The sequence below is a fragment of the Martes martes genome, assembly GCF_963455335.1.
Source record: "Martes martes genome assembly, chromosome: 11".
In the NCBI taxonomy this organism is placed as follows: domain Eukaryota; kingdom Metazoa; phylum Chordata; class Mammalia; order Carnivora; family Mustelidae; genus Martes; species Martes martes.
Window position 1 is genome coordinate 21,696,311 of NC_137899.1, and position 20,494 is coordinate 21,716,804.

General features: G+C 49.7%; 1 protein-coding gene across 4 annotated transcripts in view; it reads left to right on the forward strand.

Annotated features, from left to right (window-relative positions):
• Nucleotides 1-20,494, forward strand: part of ATXN7L1 (ataxin 7 like 1) — a gene marked incomplete at its 5' end in the record, with an annotated part of 239,365 nt that overhangs the window by 101,441 nt on the left and 117,430 nt on the right. The window contains one exon of one of the 4 annotated variants that reach the window (XM_080817906.1): nt 6,943-9,390. The exons of the other annotated variants lie outside the window; for them this stretch is intronic. Coding sequence (XP_080674032.1) covers nt 6,943-7,028 — 86 coding nt within the window. The 3' untranslated portion in view covers nt 7,029-9,390. Of the gene's footprint in view, nt 1-6,942; nt 9,391-20,494 lie in introns of those variants that run through there. 4 annotated transcript variants of the gene reach the window in all.

Here is a 20,494-nt window from a genome sequence, read left to right on the forward strand (position 1 = left end):
GGTGAGCATGTCTCTGGAAATACCTTCGCTTTCTAGAGCATCTTGTCATTTACGAAGCACTCTCTAGTAGCTTCTTCATTCTCACCGTGATAACAACTCAGTGAGGGGGATTGGGCGCTGGCTTCCCGGCTCTGGAAGCTCAAAGAAGCTCCACAACCTTCCGAAGGTCGCTGACTGCTCGCTGCAGAGATGGGGCGAGCACTCAGGACTCCTGAATCTGACCTCAGTGTGTTTTCCGTGTACCGAGACCCCAGAGGAGAAATGCACAGCAGCAGCAAAATATTGGAGGCAAGTGTACCTTTATGAAACTTCCAGCCTCGGCCAGTTTCTAATTCCAGACGGACCGGCAACCAGCGCCTCCCTCTTCTCGCTTTCTCGTCTCCGCTTCACATGGGATCCAAGCTTTCTGTAATAACTACTTGAAAAACAGCCTTACTGTCCTGATTCCGAAGGAATATTATTCAGCCTGCTCATAGGCTGGGATCCATCCTTTCATTTCCTGGCCAGAAGATTCCATCAGAACAAAGTTACGGTCATTTGAGCAGACGCTGAAGGCGTTCGGTTGCGTTCCGCCTGAGAATAAATCCGCTCGGCATTCTGATTAGTTACAACTGGTGATGAGAGAATTGTGTGGGCCAAAAACTCCAAGTATGTGTTTCATGCCTGTAAACCTACTAATGAGAATGGGGTTTGGCAGAAAGCTGGGCTTAGTGTTGCTTGTTAGCATTCGGAGAGCTAGATTATAGACACAGATACAACACAATTTGATCTTGATAGCTTCCTTCATTCCCAGGCCTCAGATAAGTTTGTTAAGCAGGAAGATGAGAAGAAGCAGTCGGGAGAGAGAATTAGGTGTGAGTGGCTCAAGAGACCAAACCGTTTAGGACTCCTTGGCAACCTTGCTGTGACCTCCCGCCTCTCTTTGCCCATCTGTGGAATGGGCTTGGTGGTGATGCTCCGAGGTTATTATTAGAAATGAAGACCTTGAAAATGCCTTGGCATGTGACTTGCGCTATAAATATGCTTTGCTGCCATGTGGGAAAGGGAGTTTTTAGCTGCAGTGTACCATGAGGTGAAGCAGGGAACGTCAGTCCCTGGCAGCGGGAGCCTTGCCAGAGTCGGGAGAGGTGTGAGGGAGAGGGCCAGGTGCTTGTGTACGGAAGGAGGACGCAAAGACCGTGCCGCAAACACCACACGGCGTGTTCAAAACAAACAAGCACAAAATAAACATTTGAACGCCTGGCCTGAACTTAGAAGCACATAGGGGATTGGAGATGAGCCTCTGTCCTTCCACAGTATGGGCTCTGTGGTCCAGCCCCAGCCATGCACTGAATTCCAGAGGGTTGGGGCTGGGGAAGCAGGCAGACCTAGGCAGACCAGTGGCCGTGTGGGGTTCAGCTGCCATGTTTGGAAGAGGATTGGATTAGGAGAAGCAGCGCAGGTCAGGAAGGAGCCAGCCCCTGGAGCCAAGCTGCCTCTGTGTGCTTGTGTCTCTCTCTGCTCCTCGCCAGCCAGGGGACCTTCAGCCAGTCCCTCAATCTCCATGCCTCTTTCCTCATCCACAAAAGGAGGGTGAAATTAGTGCCTGTCTCAGAGGTTGTCAGGAGGATGAAATGAGTAACCGCGAGTGTGGCACTTGCAAGAGTGGCTGGCGTCCGTCCCCGTAAGCATCCTGAGGGCTTCCCCAGCCTTGCGAATTCCGGCGTGTGGCAGTGACAGGACACACACCGGACTGGCTGAGGGGACTTGACCTCCGGAGGACTGAGGGTGCTGACCATGAATTACGTGCCCGTTGTCAGAGAGGCAACGTCGGCTGGAAAGAAGAAGGGTCACGGCCAGACGATAACCAGGCTTGGCTGGACCACTGGCTGTATCCACAAAAGCAGATTCCAGTGGCCAGTCTCCTAGAAATTTCTGTCTGTTTATCTCACACAAGTCTGTCTTTCCCAGAGTCACTCGCTGATACGGTATCTCAAGTCTGGAATCCTACAGAATCATTCCCCTGTTATCTGTCTGCCTCAACAAGGGAAAAATCCCTGTCATCTGGGACTCCTGTCCAATGCCTGCCGCCCTGCCTGCTAACGGTGTGTGGGCAGCTCTGCTCTCTGCTGCACACGTCTTCAGAATGACGGGATTTCGAGCTTTTAGAGCAAGTGTCTTTAAATCCGCTGGTGAAAGGAGACAGCAGTCATCTGCGGGATGGTGTTTGCCAAAATGTGGCCTCATGACGGGAAGAAGTGACGGCTCCTGGCATGAAACCTGGTTCCCCCTGGGCGTACACCCAGCCTGAACAGCTCCTTTAAAACCAGAAGCAATTTGTCATCTTTTGATTCTCTTCCAGTACTGTCCCTGTCACAGGTAGATAAATGAGGCGGCACATGGGTGTCCCAATGCAGGAACGTCTAATCCCTGCGGTTTCCCACGAAGCCGTCACTCCACAGGGATGGAGAGCACGGTGGGGTGGTCCCTGGCCCCAGGATTGTAACCATAAGCAAATTTTTTCATCGCATGTCCCATTTCTATGCACGAAATGCTTTCTCAGAACCTCCCAGCCCCCAGCGTGCCAGTGATGTGTGCGTTTCTCATTTCAGACTCCTGAAATGAATCATACGTTTGCGAGCCCTGCCTCTCATGTCTCTAGTCCCACAGAATGCCACTAATCAAATCAATGTCTCAGCAGAAGCCAGCAAGCACCCCTGAATTAGAAAGAGAGAGGGGTGGGGCTTGGTGTTCCAAAAAGCATTGATAATAGAAAGCCAATGGGAAAGGCAGGTGCGTTTCCTTCACCTCAAGTTCCACGCTCCCTGTATGGCCAGAGAGAAACCCCCACGTTCTTCTACACAACCTGCATGGACCATAGATTTTCTTGGTGGCCTATAACTAAAGTCACCAGGTCATTCCCAAGGACACAATAGGCAGAAGAGGCCTCAGGGGCCTCTTGCTCACCAAAACACAGCAGACCTATGACGCCCCTGTAAATAAAGGCTAGTCCTGTGGGCGGATGAACTCCGCGAGCCAGGGCAGGCCTGGAGCCCATGCCAAGGTCTGCATATGCTGCTGGTCCTGCCAGACAGCTTTGATGTCTTCTGGGGTCCTCAGTCACACTCTTCCCCCCTGTGGCTGCTGGAGTCACCAGGCAGCCCCAGTCACGAGAGCCTAGGCTTGGCTGGATCAACTCAAGCTCATCCCTAACCACAGGGAGATCATCCGCCCTGATAGTATTACAGTGAGTCACTGAGCATCCCGGAGGCACCCTGAGAAAGGAGCAAATGTGGAGCGTTTCCTCGGAGCTGGATCTTCTGAGCGTGGACCAGAGTCTCCGCCATTCTCCACCACCATGAGGACTTCGGAGCCAGCTCCTAATTACCTGCGATACTGAAGGAGAAAGCCAGCGTGACCTTCATCATTTAGAAATAAGTCCCCCAATTGAGCTCTAGCCAGCGGTTTCCTACTAGAAATCTTTGAGGAGAGGGTGGCATTTCCTTTTATGTTTTCCCCACTAACCAGTAGTTTTAATGAGCGACAAAATGACCCAGTGGGACTGGACTAACAGCCCTGGAGGGTAACCGACGCGAGCTTGAGAGCTGGGTCTGGGCCCCTTTCTGCCTCTTCGGCCTTCGTCCTTCCTCTACCCACCGTGTGTGTTTGCGGCATCTACTTTATAAGGGCAGGAGGAGATCAAATGTAGAAATGTCCCGAGCTTCGCCGTAGGAAGCGCACAGTGCATCTTAGCTCTTGTGACTTACCTAGACTTACGGAAACTCCTACTTCATCTAGAGGATGAAATGAGAGAATCGTTTGTTCAGCAAAACAGGTGCGAATTTTAGTGCCTGTCTAAGGTAATTCTGTATTTCGTTCATGGCGACATCACATCATCTTTTTTTTTTTTTTAAAGCTTAAAAGGCTAAGCCAGCTGACATGATATATTAAACCCACATGTTTACTTACTTTTGAAAAGTTACTATTTTGAGAGTATAATCACTCCTGGAAAAAATAAATAAATAAAACCGTTCTGGTGTGCCTCTTGCCCGTCTGGAAAGAGTTGCACGTGAAGAATGATCTCCACTCCTTGGATGAGTATCTGCAAATTCCTGCTTTCTTTTTAAGCTTTGTCATAAAGCTAGAGAAGGGAGGACTGCAGACTGCTCTCAGAAGGAGTTCCTCGTAATCCCTCTTCCCTGCCCCAGAGTGTCTGGCAAACAGGCACTCAGTCAATGTCTCATGAATGAAAGACTGAATAATTTAGATGTTTAATCCTCTAAGTCAGTGATACTGCACCGCTAGCCATGCATCAGAATTGCTCAGGGGGCTTGTTTAAAACACTGATCGCTGGGCCCCAGCCTCAGAGTTTGTGCCTTGGCAGGTCTGAGCTGGGACCTGGGAATGTACATTTTCACTAGGCCGCCTGAGGATGCTGATGCCATGGGCCCGGGGGCTAGACTTTGAGAACCACTGCTTTGGGGTCCATTCCGCTGCTTCGGTCTTCTGGTACTTCACCTGTTTCAGGACTTCCAAGAGATTGACATCCCTTTAGTTGTCTGACCTTGCCCCATCAACCTAAGATAGACTCTGTAAAAAGTACCAGGATTTAATCAGATAGAAAAGTGACCTGAATTTTTTTTTATTTTCGCGAACCACATTTTGTTCCTTGTCCATTTAGAGGAGAAGTGAGAATCAGATCACCTCTTTCCTCTTGATGGTGGCCTATGCTGACGGGACACAGCCAGGAGGGGTGGAGCAGGGTGGTACAGCTGGCAACAACACTTGAGCCAGATTGTATGTCTCTCCAGTCTGGGAATCCCTACTTAGTGTTGGATGTGCTTAGCAGGAAAGTAGAAATGAGACGTGACCTTTTGCAGAAACTGTAGATAAGCAAAAAGGGTACAGGAGATGAGCATATGAGACAAAAGGGAACAAGTTTCTTGCAAAAAGGCTTTTTATGCTGCCTGTTGGCCCGACCGAAGTCATTAGGGCCCCGGGATTCAGAAACACAGAGGGAGCTTCATGGCCTAAGGAAGGCTGCTCTTTGCAAAAAGTCGTTCTAAGTCTAGATGTCACTTTGAATGGCGGGCAAAGAGCTAGAATTCCCAAACCCAGGCCCCAGAGAGCTCACCCCCAACCATGCATCCCCCTTCTTCTCAGGGAAAGAGTCCTCGAGACCATGAGGACACTCAGTAGAGGCCAGTGACAGGTCAATAGAAGGTACCAGAGGGACACCAGACTCACTAAACAGAAAGAAGAGATCAAAGCAGAACCTAAGAAGGGAATTGAAGGGACGGAGGGGACCGAGACCTTCCTCTGAAGTAGAGAAAGTAACCTATTGCTGTGTAACAAGTGACCCCAACATTTGGCAGCTTAAAACCACAAGTATTTCTTGTCTTGCATGGTTTCTGGGGGACCCAGGCCTGGAGTGGTGTAGCTGGTGCTTCTGGCCCAGGCTCTCTCATAAGCTGTAGTCAAGCAGCCACCTGAAAGCTTGGCTGGGGCCGAAGGACCCTCTTCCAAGATGGCGCACTCACCTGGCTGTAGGCAGGAGGCCTCAGTTTCTCCCAGTCACAGCAGAACAGTTGCCTTCCCCCTGGCGCCTGCAAGCTGAGAGAGAGAGGAAGCCAGATGGCTGGAACAAGTGCCTCCGGCTGGCCCCTACTCCAGGGGAAAGGAAGGAGGGGCGCCACCACAGAGTGAGCCCCTCCCATCCTCCCGTTGCCAGGCTCAGAAAAGCACAGGAGTCAGTGATATGGGGCCTTTGGTGAAAGGCCTTTGGAAAATGACTCCAGGGGCAGCTGTGGGAGTTCTGCCGGATGGGGCTGAGGAGGGGTGGTTGCGTAGAGGAAGGGGCATTGGAAACTGGGGGCTTGGAGCCCATGATCCTGTAGGGTTCTCTTCGGGCAGCGGGCTACCTTGCTTACAAGGGACTGAAGCCCCCTGTGAGTCCCAGGGCTCAGGTTGGGTTTCAGAGAAGAGGAAGAAGGGCACCTGCTTAGAGCCATCTCTGTGCTAGAGAAAGAGCAGTCGGCAGCTCCAGTACCTCCTAGGTCGTCTGGCCTGGCAGGTGCCCAGGAGGCCAAAGAAGGGCAATTCCAGGCAGACGTGGTGTCCTGGGATAAAGGGGAGCTTCCGGGCTGTGCCTCCCGGGAAGAATCCTTGGGGGGAGGGGATGTTAGAAAGCAGGAGTGGGGAAGCCTCACTCTTTTTTATTAAAGTGACCCCATCAGGGATGGTGGCTCAGTACTGCCATGACGGCATGGAGGCCGTCAGCCCTCCGTGGCTGTGGTTCCTGGGTCCCACACCGAGACCCTCCCTCGGGGGCACATGTCTGTTCCGGCCACCCTGGCTGCATAAATGGATCCCGGTTAGCAGTCTTCTTCTGAGAATGCAGAACCATTGGTGGTCATATTGTACTGTGTCTGTTCTTATCTCCCCTATCGTCCCTGGGGAATAAGCTAATCAAACTTGCTGATGATTTTACACTAAGAAGGAGATAGCTAATAACTTGGATGACAAGGATTAGAATACAATGTGATGTGGATAAATTGGGTCCATGTATTAAGGGCTATAAAATGAGATTCCATCAAGGCATGAATAATGGTGCCTGTGGAAAGGATTAATCAAATACCCCATTAAAAGGTATAGGAATTCTGGTCAGACAGCCCCTGTTTAATTACACTCCTGCCCCCCACCCCGCCCTCTCACTCGGTTCCCTCTGGAACTGCTTTCTACTAGGAGAAATGTGGAAACGAGTTTAGAGGAAATTATAGAAAAATTGGGGACATACGTTTTGATAGAACAAGATCATGAAGACAGATTTAAGCAACCAATGTTTAATTTAGGGGGAAAAAAAGATAAGGCAATTGGCATGAGTAATCATTTACAAATGTAATTTCCAGAGGAGCCCTGTTGATACCATTCAGCAAATGCCAACAAAGCATTTACTTTCCAAAGGGAGGAAGCAAGACAACAAGACAAATGAAGCCATCTCCAGGAATGGACCGGAGAACAGCCAAGCCCTAGAGGAGAATCAGGTGTGAGAATGGACAGTGCAGAAGGTAGACAGAGCTTCTGAAAGATCTTGGAGGACTGGCCTTGTCTGGAGAAGGCTTCCTGGAAGAGGAGACTCCAGCGGAGCCCCGCAGTGTGGACAAGCTTCCACGTGCTGCAAACTCGTGAGCACACTCTTGGTGACAGGGTTTAGGGAGAAAATGGGCTTGCACAGAGCAGGGGGCCTCTGTGGGATTCTTCTCCTCATTTCCACCACTACCACCTTGGTCCAGGCTGTCATCGCTTCTCACCTGGACAAGTGCAAAAGCCTCCCAGCTGTTTTCCGTGCTTCCACTCTTGCTCCTCTACAATCCATCCTGCACACCAAAGTCAGAATCAAAGATCAAAGTTAATCATATCATTCTCTTGACTTGTGGCTTCCCATTGCTTTTAAGCTCAAAGGAAATCATTCTCATGGCTGTAAAGTCTTGCATGGTCTGAACCACATCCTGTGCCAGGCCCCCTTTCACTCTGTATACCAGTCAAGCCGACCTTCGGCGTTTCAGCTCATTGGGTCTTTCTGCCACAGGGCCCTTGCACATGCCTTTCCTTCTCTGTGTACAGTTTTTTTTCTTCGTCTCCTCTTTCTGAAGCTAACTCTTTACTCATCCTTCAGAATGCATTTTAGTGATTACTTCCTCCTAGAAGACTTCTCTGATTTCCATAACTAAGTAAGCACTCTCTTATACCCCAAAAACAAATGTTTATTGTGTGAACACATGATTAATGTTTGTCTCCCCCGACTAGACCACAAACTGTACAAGGGCAGGGACCCAGTCTTTGATCCCACAGAGCCTAGCACTGTCTCATAAATACATATTGACTGGATCATGACAATTAACTAGTAGAGAGATTGCAGTCAACCAGTATGCAGTAGAATGCCATTATGAATTCTTTCTGGGTTGAAAAGCTGAATGCATGTTCACACTCTGCCACCTGCTGGTTTTGCTGTTGTAAATAAATCACAGGTCCTCTCAGGGTCTGTTTCCTCATCTGTAACGTGGGGGTTCCAACAGCCACTTCACTTGGTTGTAGCAAGAAATTCATGAAATAATATATATAAACATCTTTTAACTGTGAAGCCAGACATGAATATACTTTGTCATTTTTTCCAGTGCTTGTCACTAGCTGTCAGAAGGCTGGATGGATAGATGGATGGATGGATGGATGGATGGATGGATGGATAGACGGATGGATGGTTGTGTGGATGGATGGGTGGACGGATGAATGGATGGATGAATGGATGGATGGACGGACAGATTAACGGGGAGCCAGCATGAGAGCCAGGAATAGTGTGATGGAAGCCAAAAGAGGAGGGACTTTCAAGAAAGGAGAGGAGGCGTGTTGATTGACCACAGCATCACATACAGTAAAGCAAGCAAGGAATGAGGGGAAAACAATCTTTCAACTCAGAAGTCGCTGGTGACCTCAGGACAAGTCCTCCTCAACCTTTTCACGTTGTCTGTGCTTTCAGTGACGTACCTTAATTGTAACTTCATCGCTTTACTGCTTTTTATCTTTTCGGAGGGAAATCAAGTTGATTTGCACACACAGCAGAATTGGTGAGATTACTCCAGCTGCCACCAACAGGTGCGGACAAGTGAAGAAGTGAGCATCCAAGAATAAGAGAATACCCCACACATTTATTTTAATACGGCCCAGTGAACCTCAGTTATTTCTTACATTGCCATGGATAAGTAGGTTTCAGTTTCTAGGGTCGTTTCATTTTCAACTCCCTGCATTCCGATATGAGGAACAAGGCTGGATGTGTAGGCTGGTAGCCGTGGTGTGAGAGCCGTGTGAGGGCAGTTTCACTGCTGTGAGCTTTTTTGGGGTCTCTGTTTACATTTCACTTCCTTCCACAACTGTCCATGCAGAGTAGGTCACTCTAACACACACACACACCAGCTAGGTCCATAGGTCCATGGTTACTCCTCCAACATGGCAGTTTAGGCCTCACTGAGATGCAGCCCGTCTTTCTGTGTGTGGGCCCTGGAGGCAAGTGGCCCAGACTGCACCAGAGCCCCACGCTTACCATCTCAGGACGGACTCCCGTTGAGTAAGAAAGTGTTAATGAACCTCCAGGGGCCAATCTCAACATTCATCTTCACCCTCCATGCTCTAAACCCTGGCTGACGAAACTAGATACTCAATAGGAAGAACATTAAGAACAAACTAGAAGAAGGGCGCCTGGGTGGCTCAGTGGGTTAAGCCTCTGCCTTTGGCTCAGGTCATGATCTCAGGGTCCTGGGATTGAGCCCTGCATCGTGCTGTCTGCTCGGCAGGGAGCTTCCTTCCCCCTCTCTCTGCCTGCCTCTGCCCACCTGTGATCTCTGTCTGTCAAATAAATAAAGTCTTAAAAAAAAAAAAAAAACTAGAAGAAACGACCACCAGTTATTTCATTTCCATGTAGTAGTTGATGGTGTGGAACATGGGTCTGTGGAGTAAGGAGGCAGTCTTCCAAGAAGACTTTAAAATGGTTCCGGGAGGGTTCGAAGACCTTGAGCATGATGGCTGAAGCCCATGTTGCCCATCTAAAGACCGATCCACACATGTCTCTGCCTCTTCCCCACAGCTCCCAGGCCTAGGACTTTCCTTGACAGTCATAGGGCAAAGGCCTTGTACCTGATTCAGTGGCGGACCCTCACGGGGAAGCTGGGTGGTCAGTGTGAGGAGGTAGGGGAGGAACTTCTCCCATGGCTGCCTGGAAGGGCAGCAGAGCCGAAACCTGGAACCATTGATCTGTCCTCCCTCTGGTCCCCCAAAGGAGCAAATCCCAAAGCTCTTGAGTCCTTCAGATGTCCAGAAACACAAGGACACAGTCTCCTGCTTCAGATGGAAGAGCTTGGTGGTTCAGAGTTGGGTCAAGAGTTCCCCTCTGCCCTACCTAGTTCCTGCCCTCTGCTGGCTGAAATCTCCTGTGTAGAAAACGGGTATGATCATGCTTTCTCGGGGAGGCGGTGTGAGAATTAAACACCATAATGCATATAACGTGCTTCGACTGAGCCCTCCCCAGCAGGATAAGTGAGCTAACAGAGGCATGGAAGCCGTGGTAGATTGAACCCCCTTTCCAAGTTCTGGTCTGCCTTAGGACATCCCCCCGGGCCCCGGCTCAGCCTGCGCTTCCGGGAACGTCATATGCTGGGTGGTTCTTAGAGGCTGAAGTTGGGAATCTTGAGAAGATAGGAGTCCATGATGGGGTTGGGGTGGAGGACAGGTACAAGGAAAGGGGTCAAGGAAGAGCTCTGTGGAAGGCCTAGTGAGCCAGAGAGGGGCTGTAGGCACAGGGGGAGCAGCCAGGAAGATAAGCAGCTAGACTCGAGCCCCAGCATGACAGTGTCACAGAGCCCAGGCGGGAAGGAATTCCAGGGAGTATCCGATCTTTTAGGAAGGTAGCCTAGGACAGGCACTAAGAATAAGACAAAAGCTCCTGAATCATATTTGCCTTTTCAGTGAAAGTGAATGCAAGTTAATTCGGTTGTAGAGCTTTAAACACACATGTCATCATTGGAAATACCCTAGAGCATTGTAAAAACTTAACAAATTGCAACTCACTAGTCGTCTACACTCTAAGAGCAGGAACCCAATCTTGCAAGCAGATTTGAAAAACTCCTGAGGCCAGGAAAGACATCGGTCTGCCTGTCCACTGTGCATAAGTTCTTCTCCCGATCATAACCAGAGAAGTTTCCTTAAGTTTCCATCCCTGCACATTCCCATCCTGCATTCTCCCTGCTGTTAACAGGGACAAACAATCCTGATCTCCTTCACAAATAAAACCCCCTGGGAGAACCAAGGGATGAAATATGAACAGAGTACCAGGATGTGATCCGTTCGGACCTCTGCCTGATTTCTTTTATTCCCCCTGACGTCTTTCAGGGCCCTTCCGTGGCTTTTATATGACTTCTGCCCTAATAAAGGTCTGCAGGTAGTATCGGGAGCCTATTGCGTTTGAAGAGTGCCTTGGCTTTTGAATTTTTTGCTTTACCCATCAGTTTTGGAGTTTTTTCTTTCTGTGCAAACCAAAACGAACCCCACACGTGTTTAATTTTTTTTTTTTTAAGATTTCATTTATTTGTCAGAGAGAAAGCGGGAGCAAGGGGAAAGGGCAGGAAAGGGAGAAGCAGACTCCCCACTGAGCAGGGAGCCCGATGCGGAACTCGATCCCAGGACCCTGGGATCATGACCTGAGCCAAAGGCAGACGCCTAACCGACTGAACCACCGAGGCGTCCCTCGCACACATTTAATTTTAAGAGTTATAAAACCTCTCATCTCCTAGTACAAGAGTGCTCATTTCTTTTGTCCATTTGGGGTGTCAGGGCCCTGGAGCATGTAACTTAGGGTCCTGGACTTAACTGGAAGGGGGGGAATCTAGAGGTCACCATTAAGTGGATGCACTCTTTATTAAGTCAATAGTTGATAAAGCTCTTTGCAATAATGCTAATAATTGTGTTTGTGGGACTGTCTGCTGAGATTGGAGAAAGGACAGACTTTCTCAGTGTAACTGTTCTTGCTCCAGACCATAAGTGAATGGCCCGTCTCGTCTTCCCTTCATCTATCATTCATATTTATTACATTTGGTGAGTCTGGTTAATGGTCGAGATTCCTTCGGTTTCTGCTACATCCAGGCTGCTATTATGCAATCATCTTTGATAAAACTTAACAATAGACAACCCTGGGCCCTGGGGCATAGCGCGATGTCAAACCCCATTCCAAACTATATTGAAAGGCATGAAAGAGAAGCATTCCCCAGTGACTTCCAATTGTTTAAAAAAAAAAAGTCGTAAATCACTAGTTCCGCAGAGAGCCCCCCCAGATCCCATTCTCCTCCTGTCTCGTTACCTTTAATGTGAGAGCGTGATCGCGGTGAGGTGCGCCCTCCTTGTATACGGGGTTTTTCTTAGACATGTGATTATTTGGGTTAAGAACGAGTGCCCTTGGACACACGTTGGCATGCACCAAGACAAAATCCGGACGGTGGAAAAAGGCAGGTTTGGTGGCCTGAGCCTTCCACAGATCGTGTGCAAGGAAAAGGCATAGATGGAGGGAGAACTCGTGGCCACTTATAAGAAATGTAAAGGACATCTAAAAATACGGGTTGGACTGGGACGCCTGGGGGGCTCCGTGGGTGAAGCGTCTGCCTCCGGCTCAGGTCCTGGTCCCTGCTCAGCGGGGGGCCTGCTTCTCCCTCTTCTGCCCTGCATGCGCTCTGCACACTCTCTCTCTCTCTGACAAAGAAAGAAAATCCTCAAAAATAAAATAAAATATGGACGGGACTGGCCTACAGCGTCTCGGGATACATGGGTGATGACACCATAAATAAACAGGAGGAACTGAAGTTAGGAGTGCGGTAGCTTCTGGGAGCCGGGGAGGGAGGAGGGCTGCAGTTGGGACGGGTGTGTGGAGGGGCCTCTTGGGGGAGCGGTACAGTCCCCTCCCCTCCCCTGGCCGGTGCTTCCTGGGGCGCTTGCCTTCTCATCTTGTCCAGTGCAGTCCGTTTGCTTTGTGTGGTTTTGAGTGTCTATGCTTTGTTTTACAATAGAAACTTCTGTTTTAATGAGTCCACTTGGGGTTTATATTACCTACAGTCCTTCCAGAATTTGGCTTGGGGGGGAGGGGGAAGGATGGTCATCTTAAAATATGTCTTTGTTTTCTCACTGAGAGGTAAATTATAAATCCAGCTGGAAATCCACCAGTGGGGTTTTCTGGCAGCTTGGTTGGAACTGTGAGCCTGGGGCTGTAGCTTTTTCTGGGTTCTGGTTACTGAAAATCCTCTGGTCTTTCTTTTTTCCCTTTTTCTTTTTAATGTAGCTAATTATCTAGTCAGTTGCTTTTGGTACTGGCATAAACACCTGCAAACCCACCCTCCCTAAACAGACTCTGGGAGCCTGACAACAACATCTTCTCCCGCTCTTCCTCCTCCCTGATCTCTGGAAATCCCTAAAGGCCACAAAGGTTTGCTTTGCTCAGCAGGGGGACCTTCCCCCTGCCATGAGCCCCTGCTTTGTCCACCTCGCTGTCCCTGGAAATGCCTGTCTGCAGCGACTACCCTTGTGGTGTGATCTTAGGGTGCCCTTTCACATCTCTCTGTCCAGCAGGGACATCATTCCTTTACCTCAAGGATTTCGTCCCTGTGAAGTGTCGTTCCACGAGAGCACTGACCACCTTAGCACGTGGAAGTTAGGTGAGAGCTAGTTTCAATAGGGGATACAGTCAAAGAGTAGGACTCCTGAAGCCCGAGGTGGGGACACAGTAAGGGAGAACGCAACAGGGGGTTGGTGGGACTCTACCTTTTCTTCCTTTTCTTCTTCATATTACACCTGGCCTCAACTTGTTGATATTTTTCAGCTAACTCTAGGATCGCACTAAAACAGGACATTGCCATCCGTCCCTGGAGCTGCATGAAGCTAGTTGTCCAGCTCTCTCAGTGCATAAGCCTGAGTCCAAACCTGTTTGGGAAGGAAGGGCAGGGACCTCATCTGGTTTTGCTCACCATTCAGTTCTCAACCCCTGGCACGGTGCTCAGCACACAGCGGGTGCTCAGGAAACACTGGATGAAGACGATGAATGAACGAACAGAGGACCAGGCCAAAACCAGCTTGTAGCAGGGAAGTGTTCGCAGGGATCCCCCAAGAGGGGCAGGGAGAAAGTGACTGCTGTCGCTCCGAAGGCTCTCAGGGACACTTTCCCCTTGCCTCCACCTCTAGGCATCTCCTCGGCAGCAGCCTGGGCTCAGCCCTCTGTGCCTCCTTGTCCTCGACAAGGGACTCAGCCAACACCTAGTTCTTGAGAAGTACCAGCTCCTCCCACAGTTTCTCCTGCTTAGACGATACTTCTGGGTCATGGAAGTATTTCCCAAATGCTGTCTCAAGGGCGCTGCACAAAAGCTGCATGAAATAGGTACTTCCCACTTTACAGAGGTGGAAACCGAGGCAGGGAGGATTCAAGTCACTTTTGAGGAGCAGAGCTATAACGGGAACCTGGAACTTGGGATCTGTGTGTCAGGGATCCTTCCTGCTGCCCTGTCCTAGGCACCAAGATCCCAGTAAAGGGGGATCAAAGATCAGCCTGGCCCTCAAGAAGCTTCAGATCCACTTTGGGCAGAGAAAGCGACCTCACAAAGGAAACATAGGCCACTGAACATTCTGGAGCACGGCCCAATCCTTCCCCGGGTGACTTCACAGAGATGGTCCAAAAGATTCCTGCCGGTGCCTCTCAGAAGGTTTCTCTCTCTCAACTTATTTACAGAGTATGGGTAAATAAGGTGTAATAATAATAAGGGTAAATAAGATTTATGGGTAAGAGTATGGGTAATAAGAGTATTGGGTATGGGTATGGGCTATGGGTTAAAATAAGAGTGTGGGTAAATAAGGTGTAAGTAAGGTGTAAGTAAGTAAGGGGGTAAGTAAGGTGTAAGGGTAAATAAGGGTGGCCCAGCAGGCGTCCACTACTGTAATGGGGAGGACCGGGAGTGCATAAATGATACAAACCCAGAGGAAATCCCAAAGACCTTATTTTGATCAGTTGTGTCAATCTCACACTTCAGTTCAGGCCTCATTAGGAACAACCACGTTGTGGCTAGGAGAAAGAAAGCAATGGGTCGAATCCGTAATGGAGATGACCATTCCCTGTGACAGAGTTACTCCCCGGCAGGAAGAACCGCCCGTGCTTTTGGACCTACTCCCCCACCCCAAGCTCCTCCGCATCCCTCTCTTCCAGTGCTCTCTGTTGGCAAAGTGCTTGCTGACCACTTGGCTGTGTTATAATCATTTAATTCGTCTATGCCTAGGAGGAAGAGGTGCTTTATTTAGAAGCTTACTAGTGAAACCTTCCGAGTCTCTAGTTCCCGATGAGCTTGCTGGCATTGGGATGATCCCAGGGTCTGCCCGCTGTGCCCCCGATCTACTGAGCACAGAAGGGCAGATAGCCAGGAAGCTTGGTCCACGGGGCAGCCAGCGTGCTGTGGACTGAGGGAGGGTTGTGGCTGGGTTCGTGCAGAAAGGACAGACTGATGCGGGAAGGCAGGAGAATGAGAAAACCTTCGAAAGAATAACCAGATCTTGTTATGCTCCTCCTGGGGCAAAAAGAGAGAAGAATTAATCGTCTTGAGCCCCAGGTTGGGGCTGGTCCCGAGGTTGCCAGGCAGTGGTTCTTAGCCACGACTGTACATTAGGGTGGCCTGGGAAGCTTTCCCATAATGTGGTGCTAGTCCCGGCGTCTATGTTTTTAAAACCACATGTCATTCCAGCGAGTAGCCAGGCTTGAGAACCAGCAATCAGATGGGTGGTGATAGCTTTGTCGTGGGTAGGCGTGGCTAGGCTGAACTACATCTCCCAGAATTCCCTGGCCTGTGGGGTCCTCGTTGGGTTGGGCCACAGAGGGATTCTCGGGAGAGCTGGAGGACAGAAGGGAAGCAGTCCGTGCATTGTGGTCTACCTGCTGGCTCACCCCATTGCCAGGTAGCAGCGGCCAGGCCTGCCATCCCTCCGCCTTTCCCGGCATCCCACTTTGGCTTCTCTGACTCCCCGGCCAGCTGCAAGTGCGTAGCTCCATGGCTCCTGGGGGATAGATAACCCTACTGTGAAGGTCAAAGGCAGCAGGAGTTTTAATCCATCCTCATGGGATTCTAGATTGTTCTTGGTCTTCCAAGGTCTTTCCTTCCTAACTGCCTGCCCTATGGACTTCACGCTCCAGCATTGAACACAAAAACAACAGCCCTATAGGGGCTGTTTAACCAGCAAGTCCTGTTGTGAAAGGTCCAAGGCCCGTCCTTCATGCATATATAAACAGATCCACCCGGACCCGTCCTCGTAGGTCTGCTTCCTCGACTGAACCGACCAATACAGCTAGCTTTCAGGACTGTGGAGTGAGGGATTATTTCCATCCACAGAGAAAAGGCCTTTCTTGAGCTGGATTCTCTGTTTAAGAAAGAGATCCCGGCGGGTCTGAAGCTTCCCTGCCTCAACCGCCATCCCCCAGGGTGACACATGAGGGGCAGTTTGAAAATCCTTGGTAGATTCCTGCTCTCTGGGTCCAGTAGATGCATGGGACACCAGACTTCTCTGGGGAAGACCTTAAAGATGTAAATTCCTGGAGTTGACTTCACATCTGGGAATAAGAATCTCAGGATTGGATCCAAAGTGAGAATTTTTCAAAAGCCTCCTTCACCCCAGCCTTTCTGGGTTGTTGGTAACATTCTGGTTCCTGATGTGGGTGCTGGTCGCATGAGGCTGTTTTGTACACCCAGAGTTAAAAGGGGGTGCACTTGTGATTTTTGCCCGTTCCTATATACATGCTCTATCTCAGTTTAAAAAAAAAAAAAAGCACCACCCCCCACCCCCCACCCTCCCACTGCCCATAATCCCATATTCTAGTGACTGGCCAAAGTTGACAACTGCTGGTCTAGATGATTCCTTGTACCCTTCCTGACAAAATTCAGAGAGGAGCAGCAGAAAGATATTCGGCCATTGGAAATGGTTAAGTTGCATCCATAATCCTAATGATACAATCCTACACAGTTACTGGAACACTCGAGGAGAGCATGAAACAGTGAGGCCACCGGCCAGCCTGAAGCAGTGGGCCTGGGTTGTGAGGAGAAAGAGAAGCTTGGGGGAATCATACTGGAGCCAGACCATGGAAGGCTTTGAGTGGCAAACTGAAAAAAAGGAAAAGCCACTTTCAGAGAGTTAAGGCCTTATTTTGAGGAGCAGCGAGGGGGGACAGGGTGGTTGGGGAGGGGGGCTTACAGATATGGAAAGTGATGGGTAAAAGTAACATTTTTTAAATTTTTTTTTAAGATTTTATTTATTCATTTGACAGACAGAGATCACAAGTAGGCAGAGAGGCAGGCAGAGAGAGAGGGGGAAGCAGGCTCACCGCGGAGCAGAGAGCCTGATGTGGGGCTTCATCCCAGGACCCTGGGATCATGACCCGAGCCGAAGGCAGAGGCTTTAATCCACTGAGCCACCCAGGTGCCCCTAAAAGTAACATTTTAAACAGTGCAATTGTAAAGGTAACCTTGAACTGCTCACAAAACGTTGTTTGCGGTGCAGACTGGTGAATGACAGCAGAGAGCAGGCCTTGGCCTGGAGATGGGACATGACCTGCCTTTGGTGTTAAAACAGACTACAGCCTGCACTTCCTCCTGAGCCGCCTGCAGGGTACACACACAGTTCTGGGATGTTCTTAAATAGAAAAAAATGGGGGGGGGGGTAAACCCCCAGTTCTCCCATTTGAAGGCCAAGGAGATCGCTATGAGGCACAACTGTAATAGGTACGTGAAGATTTTGTAGTCAGAACGCAGGAAGAAACTTCACGGGCTGATTCATTTTAGGACATAAGTGTCCAGAACAGGTCCGGTGGTGGTTCTCGGCAGGGTGCCTCGACCTGGGGACCAGCGGGTATGGGGATGACAATAGACAAGCAGGTTGAGTTGCAGTTGTTTCTGGGGCTTTTGAAATAAAGAACAGGCCCTACCCCAGAGGGATTCTGAAGCTCCCCTCAATTTAAATCCACCAGCCCCCATGCTGTCTTGTCTCTGCTTTAATATCCAGGGACGGAGTTTCCATAGCCTCTTTTAATGGCCCTTTTCTGAGTGTAACAACTCTGTGCACCTCCCCCACCACCGCACCCCAGGCCCCAAAAGACAACTCCAAAGACTACAGCTCCTGAGCTTTCACAGTAAGGGCAGAATTAGGCTTAAATACATTGGTTAAGAAAATTGGTTAAGAAGATCAAACCTGGGGGTGCCTGGGTGGCTCCGTGGGTTAAAGCCTCTGCCTTCGGCTCAGGTCATGATCCCAGGGTCCTGGGATCGAGCCCCGCATCGGGCTCTCTGCTCAGCAGGGAGCCTGCATTCTCCCTTCTCTCTCTCTGCCTGCCTCTCTGCCTACTTGTGATCTGTCTGTCAAATAAATAAATAAAATATTTTTTAAAAAATAAAGAAAAATAAATTTTAAAAAAATAACAGGAAAAAAAAAAAGAAAGAAAAGAAAATCAAACCTGGCTGGTTCGGTCAGAGAAGCATGCACCTCTTCATCTCAGGGTCATGAGTTCGATCCCCTGTAGGGTGTAGAGATTACATAAGTAAATAAAATTTTGAAGAAATAGAAAGAAAATCAAACCATAGGTATCATCCAACTTCTTTTGAGAGATAGACTTTCTTTCTCATTCCAATCTGACTTAAAGGATTTTCATTCACCCTTGAGTACTCCTCCATGCTGTAACCACGCCCTAAACTCAATTTTGAGGACTATCCACTGAGAACCGTTTAATTCCCAAGGGAATTCCCTCTGGAGCCCCACAGACTCCCAGACATCTCTCCACCAGTTCACGGGCATGTGCGGATGGAATGCGTACCAGTCCTCGCATTAGTTGCAGTCTAAAGTAGCCAGCAAGGCAACTGCAGTCATGGAAACAGTAACGTGCCGGCACTCCAAAGGGAGAAGCCAGTTCCCGTGCCCTCCTGCCATCGCCTGCCTTCTCCTCCTGCAGATAATTTGAGAATCGATGTCCACAAGTTTTCTCTCCCACTGCCCGCTCCCCTCCCCCACCTGAGGGCCTTTCATGGTTTTTTCCTTGCCAGCATCTTTCAGGAAAGGGAAGTTTACTTTAATAGTCTGGCCTGCTGGCTCATGAAACCACCTAACTTTCTCCTTGCTCTCCTGAGTGGGCCCAGCCCCGAGGACACAGGCGAAGACCTGTCCACGCCGGGCTCCGGTGGTTTTGCTCAGATCATGCGTAGCAGCTCTCCAGAGCACTTTACTTGGCTAATACAAGTGGGCAGAGGCACAGGGTGCAAAAGCCCCCAATTCCAGGGCTCAATGAGGAAGCCTCTGGAAGTGGGAGGGCAAGCCTCAGCACTCTGGCTCAGTCATGCTTGGGCTCCGGTAGCCCAGAGGAAGCCTGGCTGGGTCACGTTCGGGCAGGAGGGCTCCCGTGATGTCGGTGTCTTGTGTGCACGGATCTCAAAGGCAGAGCACCTGTCCATGGGTGAGGTCCAACAGGCAACATCTACTCAAAACAGAACTACGGAGTGTTAGAGCTGGAAAGAGTCCTCTAGGATGACAGATCCAACTTCCACAACCCCTCGCTACCGTAGAGGGACCCCATACCCGCTGAGGCCATGCAAGTGATTTGCCCAGAGCCCCTCAGGTGGTGAGAGAGGCGGCCCACGCTCCCGGGGGTCAAGGTCCAGCGCTCCACCACGGCACCTCGCCCCTTTTCGCAGATACGATGTCTTTTCATATTTCTCGTCAGGAGCCTGAAGGGCCAGGACATTACCAGGTACAGCAGAGGGCCCCAAGGCCCCTCAGACCTAGAAAAGTCACAGCCCCCACCTAGGCTGGGCCTTGGGGTTAGGCATACTTTTTTTTTTCCTGATCTAGAAATCCTTTATTTACATTTTCTCTTAGAAAAAAAATACATAGGTCTTGTGCCCTGTTGATTCTTTAGGTTCAGGGTCTTTATGGGAAGGTGAGAGAGGGCACAGGGCTACCCCCCCCCCAAGGCCATCCATCGTCCATGGAGGGCTTCTGCTCATCTGGCCCTGGAGCTGGGCTTCCCTGAGATCAGCCCCAGGGCCCGCAGTGACGGGCACCATGCCAGGCCTGGGGTGGGGGCGGGCACGAGGGGCAGGGAGGCGTACTTTTTATTTCAATTTTTTTTAACCACCAATAATCCTTCCAGCTCATTTGCCTTTGTTTCTTCTGTCTTGGTCTTCCTTTCAGTTACTTTTTAGTTAGGTCTCCAGGGGACTGCGTGTGTGTGGGGGATGTTTCTGGGAACTCTGACTGTAGGCACAAGATAGCATGTCTCTTAGGATGAACTTCACCAAACGGTGTTACAGTTAAAAAAAAAAAAAAAGTGATGTACCTGCCCAAACAGAATCTGTATATCACGATTTTACATCCATAACACGTGTGTCCACATTAGTGGAAGTGTGCCTTATAACATTCTTGGGGGGGGGATCGTGGATTTCATTACAGGTGGCCTTTTCTTTAATTGAAATGTAATTGACATATAACATATTCGCTTTAGGTGTACAACATAATGATTTGATGTACATATATATCCTTAATTCATCAAATCGGTAATACATGTCCTTATGAAAAAATTCAAAGGGGGGTGCCTGGGGACCCGAGTCAGTTAAGCGTCTGCCTTCGGCTCAGGTCATGATCCCGGGGTCCTGGGATCGAGTTCTGTGTCTGGCGCCCTGCTCAGCAGAGAGCCTGCTTCTCCCTCTGCCTGCCACTCCCCCTACTTGTGCTCGCTCTCTTCTCTCTCTCTTTCTCCGACAAATAAATAAATAAAATCTTTTAAAAAAAAATTTTCAAAAGGTACCGAGAGGGTCTGCACTGACAAGTCTTCCTCCTCCCTTGCCCCCAGCTACCCATTCACCCTCCCAGAAGCCATAGCTATTAACTCCTCCTGAAGTTAGGCAAGCATAGATGTGTTCAT